Raw genomic sequence first — 16816 nt, 5'->3', positions numbered from 1 at the left:
ACATACTGATTTTTCTTTGAAGCAAAGCTACATTAGAACTTTCTTAGAAAAGTTCTTTCAGATAAATAGCTTTAGTCAGAGTGCTGGAGTTTAGGGGTAAACCTAATGGTATCTTAATTCATTGCAAAGGACTGAAATAAAGTACATTGTTCAATCCTTAAGAAACTGCAGAGAACTAGCATTATAGGTTATAGGTATAGGAATGTCTAAACAACAAACAAATTCAATCAAAGATATTACATAATTTTTTTTCCATACATGAAATAGAAGAAAGACCTATGTATTCAGTGCTTCACTCTCAAATGGCCTTGACTTCTGGAATGTAATAAGGTAGTACAATTTCTTCTTCATTTAAAAACTGTGAGCCAGGACGCATTAGTGAGTTGTGCTGTAAAAACTACTTTCTCTTACCCATGTTTTAGACATTAGACTACCAGATGATGTTCATGCTGCCCACCATGCTAAAACCAAGTGCTGTCCACTAAAAGGATAAATGTAGATGGAAACACCTGTGCCATTAATTACATGTAAACATAAGGCCTCCCCCCCACTCCCTCCCTCATAGCAAGTAAGAGATGATAGACAAATAATACATTGGATTTTTACTCTAAGTAATGTTCCTGAATCTTGTGTTTTGATCAAAAGATACATCTAACGAGGCTCTTGGATAGTCACTGAACTTGCGTCCACTTTCATTAATCTGATAAACAATCTGTGCAAGAAAACAGCTCATCAAGACTCCAGATCATCTCTAGCTCATTGGCATTGTTTACCTTCATATTCTGTAACCTCCACTTCCTCTTCCTCTCTTTCCTCTTCTCTATAAACCGAAACGGATACTCTTTCCTCTTCTTCTGAATAACTCCACTCCTCCTCTGTGGATATTTCAAAAAATACTATTTAATTTAAATTCAGGCCCCTGGAAACACTGGTAATAGCCATGTGTTCCCTACAGCTGGATAGTGGTTCTTATAACTGCTGAATAGGACTTCCTCATCACATGGAAGAGAAAGCTGATTTAAGATCAAGATAAGGGAACTGTGGGACGCCTGGGTGGCTCAGTTCATTAAGCAGCTGCCTTCGGCTCAGGTCATGATCCCAGGGTCCTGGGATCGAGTCCCACATCAGGCTCCTTGCTCGGCAGAGAGCCTGTTTCTCCCTCTGCCTCTGCCTGCCTCTCTGTCTGCCTGTGCTCGCTTGCTCTCTCTCCCTCTGTCTCTGACAAATAAATAAAATCTTAAAAAAAAAAAAAGATAAGGGAACTGTACAGCCCAAGACTGAGAAGAATATTCAGATCATGTCCAAATGTGGCCATGTTGACAATGATCACATTTTCAGCATCCTGTTCACTGTCTTGAAATGATTTAAGACAATTGCAGACACAAAGGACTCAGTCTCAGAAGGCTACGGCCAGTAGACATTGATCAAGACAACTTACAAGGTAAACAGTCACATCTGGAAAGAAAGACTTCAAGGAAACATGCACAACCATTTCTTCCCTCACTTCTGATTATATACCTTCGTGTCGCATGACTTCCACTGTTTGAGGAACTGCAACAGATAGTCTTTCTTCGGCAGCGAATCTTTTTTCTTCAACCACAGTTTTCTTAGAAACTTCAGCTTTAAAAAAGCATTAAGTTGAAGTGTAAAAGATCAAGAATCTTAAAAATCCTATTTCCCTAAGAGTTTGGGGAAGAAATGTACGGTACGCCACTCTCACTAACAAAATGGGAAAACGAGTCACGCAACAAACATCATGAGGATACACACACACACACACACACACACACACACACACACACACGCGCGCGCGCGCGCACATATCCTATTAGAAGAGAGATGGAGGGTCACACAAGAAGACACTGGATAGAACAAGAATTCACAGGCAACAAGATTTTTGTCAGATGTCTGAGACAAATCCTACCTCGGGGAGGAGGAGCTTTCTTAGCGACAGGAACTGGTACAGAAACTTTCTCTTCAGGGACAGGTTTCTTTCGTAGAACTGGCATTTCGAAACATGGACTTTTAGAACTTCAGAGTTATCTTACTGAAGCCCAACCCCAAACACAGATATATACCCACAATGTATTCATATCACAAAGCCAACAAAACCACCATTTGCCTTCTTACATGATATCATATAAAGATGGTTCTTGGAAAGAGACAATACCTTTTGGTGGTGGAGCTTCTTCCTCTTTTTGAGGAACAGGTCTTCTTTCTTCAGGAACTTTCTTCTTTGGTATTTCTGGCACTTAAAGATAGCATTTGATTTTAAGATTCTCAGAAAGGCAAAATAAAAGAGCAACACAGAATCGGCATGCCCATTAAAGAAGGCATGCAATTAAAGAAGCTTGAAGGAAAGACAAGGTTATTTATGAAGATGGAATTTAGTACCTGCTGGTGGTGGAGATTCCTCTCTTTGAGTAACAATCGTTATTTTTTCTTCTGTGACAACCCTCTTCTGTACTTCAGGAACTTGAAAAGACATTAATTTTTAGAAATGACTGTATTTTCCAAAGTAGCTAATTTACAGCTATTTTTTAAGAAAGCAGGCAGGTGGACAGACACTTCTATTGAATTATTACTCTTGCCATAAAACACTCGTTTTCAATTAAACTAACTCAACAGATAGTTAAACACAAAAATGTTTTGTACTCAAGATATAAAAATAGGGTTCTTTAGCAAGCAAGGCACTATACCTTTAGCTGGTGGTGCTTCCTTTTTCTTTGCAACAGGAACAGGTATCTTTTCTTCAGGAACAGGTTTCTTTGGCACTTCTGGAACTTAAAGTTTTTAAAACAGAACATTAGTTCAACATATACCACTTTTATGAATGGATGTAGGCACATACACCAATCTTTAGTAGTTCATTAATGCCATAGGGTTTCTATGCATTGACAAAATAATGCAGAAAATTAAACTATGATGTTAAAAAGGTCACAATGTAATAAATGTCACGAGTAATGTTATAGAGACATTTAGGAAATTAAAAATGAGTCATATAAACAAAAATATATGTATAAAATTCATTTGTTATATATTGGTATGCTTTTGATAAATTAGTCAGTGACTACACAAACGATATAGATTGTAGATATAGAATGTAGCAAAGTCTTGTTAGGCTTTTTATCAAGAAACAGAATCCATAATTTATCTAGGACTATCTTAGACTAAGACATAGTTAGAATATTTGTATCTCTAGGATACCATTTTGTTCCATTTCTCTTCTGATTTTGTTTGGTTTTGGTGCAACTATAGTTTATTTGCAACTCAGGAAACACTCATGATAGAGTAGGCTTCTCAATCTGATAGCCATGTGTCAGTGACTTTTGGGGAGTTCTGTATATGACATTTTGTGAGTATACACATATATGTTTTTTCTCTAAGAGACTCCATAGTTTTCAACAGAATCTCTGACCGCAAAAGGTTTACAATTACTTAGTTTCTCCATTCTAAGTGTTAATGATGTGGAATTTTTAAACTGGCAGATGCATTTTATTTTATTTTTTAAGATTTTATTTATATATTTGACAGAGAGATATCACAAGCAGGCAGAGAAGCAGACAGAGAGAGAGGAAGGGAAGCAGGCTCCCTGCTGAGCACAGAGCCTGATGCGGGGCTCGATCCCAAGACCCTGGGACCATAACCTGAGCCGAAGGCAGAGGCTTTAACCCACTGAGCCACCCAGGTGCCCCTGGCAGATGCATTTTAAAAGCATGCATTGCTGGCAATAATTGTTTCCATTTTAAATAAGATAGTTTTTGTGAACTCCTTCACCTCTATGCTTGCATTTGTAATACTCTAATGTAATTATAGAGACATACACATTTGCGTCTGCACTTATTATTTATACATGGGTGTTTATACATATATATTTTTTACTATGCATATTTATTTTTACTGGTAGGTGAGACATGCCTCTGTATCTCCCTCAGCAGTGATCAAGGGCTTTGGTATTAGTACTGGTTTTAATAATATGACCTTTTAATCTATATGATACCATTTTGTTCCATTATTTTCACATAACCATATTTTAATGACTAGATAATCAGAAATCATATTTTGATGACTAGATAATCAGGAATCATTTTTTTTAAAGTAAGACCCAGAATTCTGAAAGTCAAGAATTTGAGAAAGAGAGAAACAGATTTGTTTTGGGAAGAAAATGGAAAATGGGAAGTCAGGCACAATGGGAACACTATTTAAAATGTGTGATTTCAGTAAGCCTGGTTTTTCTAAATCGGATGATACTGAATTCTTACTGAATCTCTCTGTATCAGACCAGATGTATGCAGTTTGTAGCCTCGCCACATCCATAAAATAGTGTCTCTAACATCACCAACCCCCTCCCCACAAAAAAGAACAAACCAAATTCAAAAACCAAAATAAAGGAATTAGCACACTGAATCCAAACGTATGCATATGAAAGGTCCCCTGACTAGTTAATCAGAGAACTGCAACACTTATGGTAAATATTGACATTCATTTAATGTCAGGAAACATGGTCAAAGTAAATGTCAAAAATCAATGTTTCCAACTAGTCTAGACTTGCTGCTCTTGACTTTTCAGAAGAGTGGAGTTACCAGAAGCATTATATACATCTTTATCTCATTAACATTCAGTTCTGTCAGACGCTTTCCAGTTGTGACTCTGTAACTCATCATAACTCACGGAGGTGTTTTTTATTAAGAAAAATCTCAAAGATGAGGGGTAAAAGAGTCTTTCTAGAAAGATGCCTGTAGAAAATGAGTTTCACAAAGATTTCTTCTTTTTCTATCAGAGGAAAGATAGTAAAAATTTAATATAGCATTTTGACATAGTTGCTTCTTTTAAGAACACTTTCTGGTGGTGTCTTTGAAATTGCTCAGTGTCATAAATAATGTATGTCAAGAGTAAAACCTTGGAAGGTAACCAACAAATGAAAACACCAGGGGCATCTAAAAGAACAGTAAGATAGCATAGTACACTATGAAGACCATATAAAGCAGAACACTGGCATTTGAGGCAAAGGGCTGCCCCCTGATCAGTTCTGGTGTACCTTTTGGGGGAGCGGCAGGTTCGTTTTTGGGTACAGGAACAGGTTTTTTCTCCTCAGGCACAGGTTTCTTGGGAACTTCAGGAACTTTAAAGATAACATTGTGGAAACAATGTTGAGAGTTCTAGTGTCCTTCTGAGACATTAAGATTACACTAAAGCATCAATCCTCAGTAAGAGCGTAAGAATTTAGGAAGTCATTAAACATGCTCTATTTGTGGCAGACGTGTATGCAAAATAAATCGATACCACAGAGACACTACATACATTTCATGAAACAAACCCTCAGTTATTATGGTCTTGTACTTGTACATCATTAGCTTTGGTACTTGTACAACACAGTACCAAAGCTAATGAGATCAACATACAGAGAAAACACCACAAATCATTTACAGATGCTATTTCGTTCATACACAGATCCCACAGAAAAAGATACAAAAAGACACACACCAACAACTTTTTTTTCAAAAATATTATTCTACCTTTGGCTGGTGGAGGCTCCACCTTTTTAGGAATGGGAACAGCAACTTCTTCTTCTGGGACTCGTTTCTTAGGTGGCTCGGGGACTTTAAAAAAAAATGCCATTTTTGAGAAATTGTGTGGTTTTACAATAAGGCAGGACAGAATTAAAATAAAGATAATTTTATGCCAGGTGAATGCAAAAAAACTCCACGTTAGAAGCAAGAGGCAAGGGAAGCAGAGGAAAGACTAATTAGAAAAAGTTGTGGTTGTTATTGACCTTCGACTGCAGGAGCCTTCACTTGGCCAGGAACAGCTAGGAGTTGCCCTTCCTCAGAGGCGCCAGTGCCTGAGGTGCCGGTTTTAGAAACTTCACATTTATAAAGCAAGTGCATTCTAACAATTGCATTACATTATCTTAAATATTTTTGGTATCCTAAATGTTTAACAGTTTGGGTGGGGCATGTGGGGGAGGATGAGCTCTCATTCGTAGCAACTGCCAGTTTTCACTTTCTGGGGCAGTATAAATACTCCCACCCCGGCTAACAAGGGAGACATCAGGGTTGCGGAGGTGGGAAGGACGCATGGCAGCCCACCGCAATCTAGCACTTCGACCGCCTTGCCCCAGTCGATGTGAACAACAGAGAGAATAACAACACGCTGTACAAGTGGAAGTAAGCCGTCAAAACAGCTTAGCATAGATTTCAATATAATTTGTTTAATTCTGAGTTTACAGAGCTCAACTTTGAATCATGGAGGTGGTGAACACTCAGTAGCAAAATTTCTACAAATTCAACCATCAGCTCTGGTGAGCTGGTACAAACTAGCTCCAGGATATCAAATTTCGACTCCAAGTAGGTGGTCACCAGATTGTAAGGTCCCTGGAGCAGGGGCCAGAGCCTCCAATCATTGTCATCCCGCCTTCCCCAGAATGTCCACTATACCTAGTGGCTGTAGGTCTGCTGACTGTGTGACCAAGGCCATTCCGTAGCATTAACATACCCAGAGGCTTACGATGGAACCTTTAAAAGATTTTAAATTTAGAAGGAATCACTGATACCTTTAGGTGGAGGCTCAATCTTTTTGGAAACAGCAACATGAATTTTCTCTTCAGTAACAGTTTTCTTCTGTACCTCGGGGACTTTAAAAAATGTACATCTGAATTACTGGTATGCCATATTAAGGGTGGCAATTATAGTTCTCAAAGAATATTGAAATACAAACTAAAACAGAGACAAGTGTGCAATGAAAAGACGACAGAGAGCTACAAGGAGACAGAAACGCTTACATAATCACAAATTAGGTCTGAAAAAGGGGGATCAAAATTCATCTAAAGCCCCTCCATTTGAGCCCCCAAATTCAAATGTGCCTTATACCTGTGACTGACATCTCCTCCTCTGTGTGAGAAGCAAAGAACATCTTTTCTTCTGAAATAACCATCTTCTTTGTATGCACAGCTGGTACTTTAAAGAGAGTATTTCACATTTAGTATTTCTTTTTCTAGGACAAGGTACCTGATCAAATACATACATGTAAATTTGTACATTACATGTAACAAACATTACATGTAAGTCTTTAGACACAGAATGAGTGGGTTAATATGAGTAGCCTCAGAAATAAATTTAGTATTGACAAGAATACAAACCATGTTCTGATATATAGGGACAAATGACCCATGCAGCTTTATCAAAGATTATTAAATGGGAATCAAATAGACACAACTTCTTCACACGTAATGTGGTCCTTTTCCAAATCCACTAGGGTTTACTCATGTAAACAAGAGGATAGGGAATATTATATGCAATGGAATGCCTTGCATAGTAAAGTTAGAAGACTATTTATTAAACAAAATCTTCCTTTAAATAGAAAAATGCAATTCTAAAGCAGAATCAGAAACAAGGGGAATGTTATTATTTCCTTAAATTATACATATGTACAACTCAACATAAGATATATACTGTAGAAGAATGTATTTTGGTAGTTTCAGATTTGTGAACTGTTTAAATATGTACACATATAGACATAAATGAAAATGTTTAAAACTTGTAGCTGGAAAGACAAAGATGTATACCTTTCACTTCAATAACTTCTTCCTGCACTGGAATCCGAGGTTTTTGTGGAACAATCTTCTTTGAAACTTCGGGTACTTAAAAAATATGTACAAATATATTTGTATTGTGAAGAATATTGCTTTGCACAAAATTTTAAAATATCTTAGTTTAGATGATTACATAAATGACTAACATGGGAATATACATCAGTAAACAGATGAGGTGTGTACATGGTATCAGAAATGTTTTAAATCATAATACCTTTGGTGACTTGAACTTTCTGTTCCTCCATTCTTCGAGAAGTCTTTTCAATTTTTTCAACTACTGGCTTCTTTACAACTGCAAGCATTTTAAAGAAATTGCAGTACTTTTAGAATTTCTACTGAAACTCTCTCTTTGTCCCTATGTATCTATGTATCTACGTATGTTTATATAGAAATATATATGTCTACATGCATATATACATATATATACATATATAATTTTTAAGAAAGAAATGAGTCTGGTACTCTGAAATTTAAGTACACATTTCTGTACTTGAAATATTTTGAAATAAAAAAATATGTATCATAACCATCTTTTTATCATCCTTTTAATTTTTGCATTAAGTACATTATATATTCTTAGGAAGAAAATTCATTGAGGCAATAAAGCTTAGAGAAGAAGTTGTGCCTATTGGATTGGACTGGTGACTTATACATCTTTGCCAAACAAGCCATGATAATGATGTGGATGCTCTGATCTAGTTCAAGAATCCCAATTACATACCTTTTGGAGGCGGGGCTTTCTTTTCAGGCACTTTGGCTGGAATTTTTCTCTCGTGTGATTCTTTAGCAAAAACAGAGGAATAAAAAGGAATGCTTAAGTAACTTCTAGCTGACTGTATGAACTTCATAGGAAATAATATATATTTGCGGAAAGTATTGCGTTTGGGATCTTTATGGCTAATATGATCCCTGGCGCTGGATTTCGAAGCAGGATTGAGCAGAGATGCAGAGGGGTGAGGAAGTAAGCCCTGAACTCCTGCATTAGACGACAACCCTCGGGTTTTTGTGATATGGCAACATGATTCGACTTAACAATGTCAAAGCCTGAAAGTGACTGAAGAAATGCCAAGAGTAAGTTTCTAAAAATGTCTAACCTTGAAAGATCGAAATGGTCATTTCACTGTTTTCCTGTCTATTGCAGCTCAGGTTCATAGCCCTGAAAATATCACACACTGGGGAAAAGAGGAAAGAAGTGACTCCGGTTGATACACACCTTCGTAAACCTCCTTTTGCACTTGGATCACTTCTCTCTCTTGGTAAGTTTCCTCCCAGTCTTCCTCCCCTTCGTCATAACCTTCTTCCCTTTCGTAGTATTCCTGGCCTTCCTCGAAGTCTTCTTCCCATTCCTCATGAACTTCCCTCCTTGCTTCTACCTTGGTCTCCTCATAGTCTTCGTCTGGTTCTTCATAGTAAGGTTCTTCATATGGCTCTGTGTACGGCTCCACTTCAAGTTCGTCGTAAGGTTCTTCCAGAGATTCGATGAAAAGTTTCTTCTCCTCGTAGACAGCACGCTTCTTCTCATACACAGCCTCTTGTTCTTTGTGAACCTCTTTCTTTCGGGTTATGGTCGTTATTTTTACTTCTTCAGCCTTGGAGGATACGTCAATAATTTCAGGAGCTGAAATAAACAAACAAATAAATAGATAATATTAGCATATTAATTACATTCATACTGTTACTTCAGAAACCAAAGTCTATGTTGTCAAACAGTATCAGTATCTCAGATCTCAGTCTGATGTCGATAACTTATTACATCTTCTGTCTACTGGTTCCATTTACTTTTTTGTTGGCTATGGAACACAATAAAGACTGCAGGGAGGCACTCAATCTTCATTTGGGGATTTTTCCGGTGTGAACACAATGGTATTCAATAACTATCCAGTGGACACATCTTCCATTGTTCTATGGGAACTCCAGTTTAGAAAGCTCCTGGGGTCTTACAGTATTTCTTAACATTTGATCATTTAATGGAATTTACATGTAATGTTAACCTCTATTTAAGTTTCCAATTTCTCTTTCAGAAACATTTCTAATTTTAAAGCTACACTTTTTTTTTCATTTATTTATTTTCAGCATAACAGTATCATTATTTTTTTACCACACCCAGTGATAGTTGAATATGACTGGATCATCAGTTTAAAAAAAAATACTCAAAATTGTGTAACCAAGTCAATTTGTTGCTTTTATAATAACAACTTTTTAAAAAAATCAATGCTAACATTGTTTACATGATCCTTAGCACCTATGTTAGCTGCAACTGAAGCAAGTGGACGATGCCTCCCTTTCCGCCCCTCACCCAGTGCTTTCTCTGTGTCCACAGCACTGAGGCTGCATAATCATCTGCCTGCACTTCCTTTCCAGGGACTAGAGCGATAGGACATAGTCATTTCTCGTGCTAATTCTAATATGGCAGAGGAGATGCCTTAACTTTACAATCAGCTAGAAGCCTTTGAAAATAAGAATACAAAGCAGTGATGCACATCTCAGAGATAACAGAAAACATTTAACAATATCTTTTCATTTACCTTTTGCTGGAATCAAGGCAGTAGGAGGCGGGGGTTTCTTGTCAACCTCTGGGATTTTAAAAAATAGAATGTTTATTTTTAGATAATGCATGATTTAATGTTTACTAATCCCGTGCACCTTTGTCAGTCATTTGTACAATCTGTGACTACTGCTAACATACAAAATGCCTTTGTAATTTCCAGATTTATCTCACCAGCATTGCAATGGAATGCCATATTTACAATGGTGAAAAGCTGAACTTTTGATTCTAGCTTAGGTTGATGTAAAACATTTTCAATCAACATGAAACATTACGAGACTATTCAGTAGTAAGTCTAATGCTAACAAATAATGTTTGATTTTTTCAATGGTTAACTGTAAAGCTGAGGAAATACCCATGCTTTATGATGCTCTCTTCTGCCATAGTGTTTCTGGGAGTGGTGTCTTATGCTCCTGGATCCTCCTCCTTTCAGGAAGGATCTGATCTTAGTTAAGCATTTGAAACTATTTGCTTAAATTTAGTGATCTAATCTTCCTCTTAAAACTCGTCCAGGAGCACTTGGGTGGCTCAACTGATTAAGCGACTGCCTTTGGCTTGGGTCATGATCCCAGGGACCTGGGATTGAGTCCTACATTTGGCTCCCTGCTCAGTGGGGAGCCTGCTTCTTCCCCTCCTGCTCCCCTGCTTGTGCTCTTTCTCTCTGCCAAATAAATAAATAAATAAATAACATCTTAAAAAAAAAACCAAAACCCTCTTCCAGGATATAGTTTAATAAGGGGGGGGGGCGCCTGCGTGGCTCAGTAGGTTAAGCTTCCGCCTTTGGCTCAGGTCACGATGTCAGGGTCCTGAGACCAAGCCCTGCCCTGGGCTCTCTGCTCAGTGGGGAGCCTGCTCCCCCACCTCTCTCTGCCTACTTGTGATCTCTCTGTCAAATAAATAAATAAAATCTTTAAAAAAAAAAGGAAGTAATTGAACTAATCTTCCTTCACAAAGCATTTTGTTTTTCTGCAGGGACTGACAGCTCAGGTGAGCCAGGAAGGGTTCGGAGTTGGGTTGGAGCAGCTACTGGAAATGAGCACTGGTCCTTGGCTGTCTATGGGTAGGACCGGATCAAGAGCAGCTGTGGGACAGGCAGGCAGTGCCCTCCAGAGATAACAAGAACATTCTGGTGTTACCACAGTGTGCCACGGGCAGACATAGGCACAGGAGGATGGGGAGGGGAAAAAAAAAAAAGGGAAGAGTAGAAAGTTGACAAAGAGAAAGCAAGGGCTGAGTTCTAGAAGACAGTGAGAGTGAGTGAAGGCAGAACCTCCATTTTGGCGATTCAAACTCTTACCTTCCTCCACCCTCCACTATTTGGGGTTTAAAACTGTTAACCTGGAGAAAAGCTGTAAGACTCAATTTTCATTAATTAATGATAATACCTGTAGGTTCTTCTTTGGGCTTCACAACAATTTTTTTGGTATCTTTCTTCACAGCTTTTTTGGTCACTAAAAAATAAGATACCAGACATAAGCAAGTAAAATGCTTTCAGGAAACAAAGAAGTTTTACTGAAATACTTTATTTTTTCATATGTTTTGGTGGTAGTGACACTCTTGCCACCTAACTGCAAGATACCTGTATCAGAAAGGTCTTGCGCTAGAATGCAGAACATGGTTTTTGGATGGAGACAGAACATGTGGGGTGATTCTACATCTTCACTGATTTTATGCCTGCCTACATTTTCAAAACACAAAGAACGTGAACCGAAGTGATACCATAAATAGAAAAGGTACATGTCTTCACTTTGTTTCGCTTAGATAAGAACACTTTAAATTTATCAGGATGAAGAATAGCAAGTGAATTAGTAAAATTAAAAAATTAGTAAAGTTAAAATCTATGATATTGTGGAAATCTTCTTTGTTGTTGCTGACATTATACCTTGGTCATAGCCCCTACTTATAACTTGAGTTATGGCTCTTAATATTCATGAATAAATAACACTGTTTTTAATTTTTAAAATATGATTTCATTTCCCAAGTTCCCCAGTGGGTAGTCAAACTTAGCCCTGTTGCTAGTAGTGCTCAAAGAATAAATCATTCATTAAGGTAAATTGTTACTCCTGACAAAAATTTAAGTAGAAATTTATGATTTTTGATTCTTGTTCCTCTCTGCTATTAAAAGTAGATAAAAAAGAAAAAAATAAAAGTAGATGAAATATATTTAAGTCTTCATATAAATTATAAAAATGATTTTATTTGTTATTGAGATGTGTTAGTCACAATACTGGAAGGTTTGTTTGTTTATTTTTCCCCACTGAATTTTCCCCGAGGCTGGCTGAACACCAGCTCAAGCTCTTGATACCAGAGGTAGCAGATATTGGGGTACTAGCATGCCAAACCCTGGAAGCCACTACAGAAAAATCTGACTATGGAAAAATATGGCTTTGACATGCAGAATTTCTTCCTGAAGCAAGGAGAATTCTGACAGCAATTCTTAACTACCCAGAACTCTAGAAAGTCCCAGGCAGTCTGTTGATTGATTTAGTTGAGCAGCTTGGGGAACAAATAGTATAATCTGTCTATTGAAATATTTGAAAAGGGAAGTTGCTTGACATGCTCAAGAGCTGCTTATTAGTGAACTCATTCCTTAGATAAGAAAAAAAAAATCAAATATATCAAAGAAACTCTAAATCACATTTTGGTAACAAAATAGAGAATTTTAAAAAGGTGTTAACCTTGTAATTGAGAAAAAGGACACTATAACTTGCAACATGACTATAAACTAGTATGGTTTATTTCCAGAAGCTTCACTAGAAATTAATTCTATTATTTTATTGTTAAATATGTAGTTACATATAGCTAAAATATAAAATATGAAACATGAAAAAAAATTCACCACTAGTGTTTCAGTGATTACATCAAGATGAAATATCTTAATATTAAGCATTGCATTTGGTTTGTCTGATGATTTTCAGTGTTTTAATCACCTGTCTCACACATTTCATTAGAGCAAATAATTTTGAAAGGCAATTTAACCTGCTGGCCACAAGAGGGCCAACATGTTGCATTAGACAGCATGTTCTGGTCTGCAATAGTTGATTATATATATTTTGACATTTAGGTAGATAGCATAAAATACCTTCAATGCGTTTTGCTGGTGGCTTCTTTTCTTCAGGTGATGGTAGCAACAGAGGAATAGGAGGAACAACCATAGGAGGGATTTCTGAGGAAAAAAAAATGTCATCATCATGGTTTGGTTTCTTATTTTGTGTGAAGTATAATGAAAAGTCTTATGAGTTTCTTTCAGTAATCATAGGTGTTATAGTACCAATTCATCAATCAGCACAAATAAAAACAGCATATACCTTAATTGTTACTACTCTCTTGCTTTGATTTTTAATTACACAATGAAGACTATGACACACAAGGATGTGTTCTGGCTCTCTACTATGGTTTGGCCTCACTAATTTCCTAGTGGTACAGAACATTGTTGCTGCAAGCCCAGGTGTTGTGCTGGGTGTTACCTTCTGGAGGTACTGCTCTGATAGGCATGGTTGGAATTGGAACTCTGGAGTCAGGAATATCTGAAAATGAACAATTGATGGTAAGAATGGAGGCACTGAGACCACACATATTTATTAGTCAACTAAGATGTGCTTGTCAGGCATTTCCAACAGCAGAATCTAATACACAGATACAGAGATATTAGGATTCTTTTGCATACAACCACATAGGCATGTTTATTCCCTGTGAAAACTGGTTCTGTTCTATGGCCACAAAATTTTGGCATGATCCTAGATATCAGCTGGATGAGACCTTCTTATCTCTCATTTCTCAAGCTTACAAAGCCTAACAGTTATATTATTTCCCGAAAATCATTTTACTGAATAAGATCTTACTGAAAAACCTAAAGAATATTTTTAGACATTTCAGTTTGGCTTCCACCATTTAGAAAAATCTGCTGAATATATTTGAGCAAGGGTTGATTTTTCGTTTTTTTTTTTTTTTTTTTTTAAACTTACCAGGAGGCTTCATCTCAAGCTTAATTTCTGCAAAAGAAAAAAAAAATGACATTTTTGTATTTAGAGTCGTTCAGGCAGGACTATTTCAGGGATTGCAGTGGCTTAAATGGAGGTGTCCTCTGACCTTTAGTCGTTAAGTACAGCTCTGCTGTGCTTCTTGCTTCACCTCTCGGTTCCAGTCGAGCAATTACTGAATAGACACCTAAGAAGAATCAAATTTTTATTTCCCGGTACATCTATAAATAACATTTCTTTATTTAAATACAGTATGGATTTATTTATCATTCTCTTTCCTAAAAAACGTATTCTATATAGAATTACAGAGTGTAAGTTAGGGTAGAAATATGTAAAACAGACAAGATTTAAATTATATATTCACAGGGATGCTGTCCACTAAATTACCTTCATCATCTGGGGTCACATTGTGGATGGTCATATAATGGCACCGACCATCATTCCTGAAGTTGTACTTCTGGCTCTCAGTCAGTTCTGTTGGTCCTTTGTACCACGTTACGATGGCGTCATCAAAGGACACTTCGCATTCGAAGGTGGCAGACTGATGCTCGCTCACCACAATGTTCTGTATGCGCTTCGTAAACTGAATTGGTTCAGCTGTTCAAATATAAAGGAGAGTCAAAGTGAGATTGTACAGGAAGGAAATTTTTCCACTGTGCTTTCCCCTCAGGTATCCAAAGCCTCCACCTGTGTAACCAGCTAGAAAAATAACATAGGCTGAAAACATAGAAAAAAAGAAAGTGCTCTGTTTTGCATCAGTAACAAAAAATTATCCCTATACTTAAGTGTATTTCTTCAGGACCAACATAGCAAAGAGTAAGAAATCTACGAGCGTCCTTAAAGCATTTGCACAAAAGCAAGAGTCAAAACGGCTTAAGACCCAAAAGTCAAATTAAACTTTAAAAATGTTAGTGAAATTGGGGCTTCAAAATAAAGGGAACATAAACTTCATTTTCCTCTGTAACTTATTTACCTCTGAAATTCTTTCCTCTGTTAGAGAATTTTCTGATTCAGGACCTAGAATTGTTTATTATCTAGTATGCCATAACTTTCCTTGTGAAACTTTAAACTCAAGAGGAAATCTGAACTTCTCAATTTCAGACGGTTCACTTTTGAGAGTTCTGAAACTTGCTTTGTAAGCACCTGTGGCCATGTACGAAGGGCTCACCCCACCCCTCACACTGGGAATGAATGGCAAGAATATTTAGTAGGGGAATGGGCTGCAGTAGAGGATCTTTTTGCAAGATTTTAGAAGTCTGGAATTCAGTGTCTAGCTGTATCAAGAACATCTCAGACATCAAAAATACTCTGGTGAGTCTTTTCTTTTTTTTGAAGGATCATATAAGAATGCAATAATTTAAAAAATGAGAAGTCGTTTCAACTGGATCCTTCACATAGAAACCTACTAAAAATTTCTGACCTTTAAAATAAAACCAGGCATTGATATCCATTTAAAGCAAGCCTGAGAAGTTGAAATGTTTGTGTAAATAAGTCACCTAATTATATTTTAACAACTATAAATGGGCACCTACCACTATGCTGAAACATCATTACAGCTAAAATGTTGCTCACTACAGTCCAAGGGAGTCTTCAAACAGTGAATATGATCAAAGGATTAAAAAATAAATATTATTGCTCCTAAATCCTGAGATTTCCCTTTATCTCAGAGATTTAGAAGGCTGGAATATAATCTTCGCATGAAATAATTATTTTGAAAAAGGGCTGCTAATCACATATGACATTGTTAATTTTATCTAATAAGTTTCAGACAAGTAGATTCAAAGATCAAAGGATTAGAAAATAAATATTATTGCTCTTATATCCTGAGATCTCCCTTTATTTCAGAGATTTAGAAGGTTGGAATATAAGCCTTGCATTAAATAATTACTTTGAAAAAGAGCTGCTAATCACATATGACATTGTTAATTTTATCTAATAAGCTTCAGACAAGTTAATCTCACACAAATTAATTTCTATAGACAAAAAAGATTTTTTTAGATCTATTAGATATAGCCAAGATCTTTTAGCAATGCTATAAAATCTAGTCATTTCCAAGATCTCTATCTTACAATGAGAATCATAGGGGTGAGAATTATGCAATTTATTGAAATTACAAGGAATGATTGAATTTAGCAGAATTATGGAATTCAAGTAACTGTTAGTCATGTCTTTGTTTGGACTGAAGTCTGCCTTTGGTTAAAGAAAAAAAAAACATGCAAAAGATCCAGCACTTGTGTGAACACGTCTCTTGATTTAGTGTGCATCTTGAGATGTGAGTGAATGCTAGGTGGGAAAGGAAAACACACGGGCACTTTGGCATACGTGTAATGGCAGGGCGGCCGCGGGAGGGGTCCTGCACCACATTTGCCATTGACTTTTGCACGAATAACCCCAGCTGTGGCCATTCACCCACCTTCAATTCTGAGCTCTGCTGAAGTTTCAAGGTCTTCATATTTGCAGGTGTACTGCCCCTGGTCTTCTGCTCGAACATCAGCGATGGTCAGTTTATGGACTTTGTGCTCCACTTCTGTCTTATGTCTAGCCTGGGGCTTAAGGATTCTGCCATTTCTGAACCATTCAGATTTTACGTTTGGCACGGAAAACTGGCATGTCATGGTGCAAGTCTGGCCTTCTTTCAAAGTAACATCCTGAAGATGCCGTTCCCAGGCAGGCTCTGCAGGTATGACACAGAAAACATAT

At 37.1% G+C, this 16816-nt stretch overlaps 1 protein-coding gene across 1 annotated transcript in view; it reads right to left on the bottom strand.

Annotated features, from left to right (window-relative positions):
* Positions 1-16816, bottom strand: part of LOC309843473 (titin-like) — a 275519-nt gene that overhangs the window by 154693 nt on the left and 104010 nt on the right. The window contains 22 exon segments of the mRNA XM_082688984.1: positions 774-896; positions 1519-1620; positions 1925-2002; positions 2171-2251; positions 2395-2475; positions 2700-2783; positions 5039-5122; positions 5517-5600; positions 6554-6634; positions 6870-6956; positions 7565-7639; positions 7806-7883; positions 8313-8372; positions 8805-9209; positions 10117-10164; positions 11522-11587; positions 13219-13302; positions 13604-13663; positions 14102-14128; positions 14226-14303; positions 14504-14713; positions 16530-16790. Coding sequence (XP_082545110.1) covers positions 774-896; positions 1519-1620; positions 1925-2002; positions 2171-2251; positions 2395-2475; positions 2700-2783; positions 5039-5122; positions 5517-5600; positions 6554-6634; positions 6870-6956; positions 7565-7639; positions 7806-7883; positions 8313-8372; positions 8805-9209; positions 10117-10164; positions 11522-11587; positions 13219-13302; positions 13604-13663; positions 14102-14128; positions 14226-14303; positions 14504-14713; positions 16530-16790 — 2337 coding nt within the window.

The sequence above is a fragment of the Mustela nivalis genome (genome assembly GCF_964662115.1).
Source record: "Mustela nivalis genome assembly, chromosome: 11".
In the NCBI taxonomy this organism is placed as follows: Eukaryota; Metazoa; Chordata; class Mammalia; order Carnivora; family Mustelidae; genus Mustela; species Mustela nivalis.
Note: the sequence above shows the minus strand (reverse complement) of the source record. Positions and strands in the feature narration are given on the sequence as shown.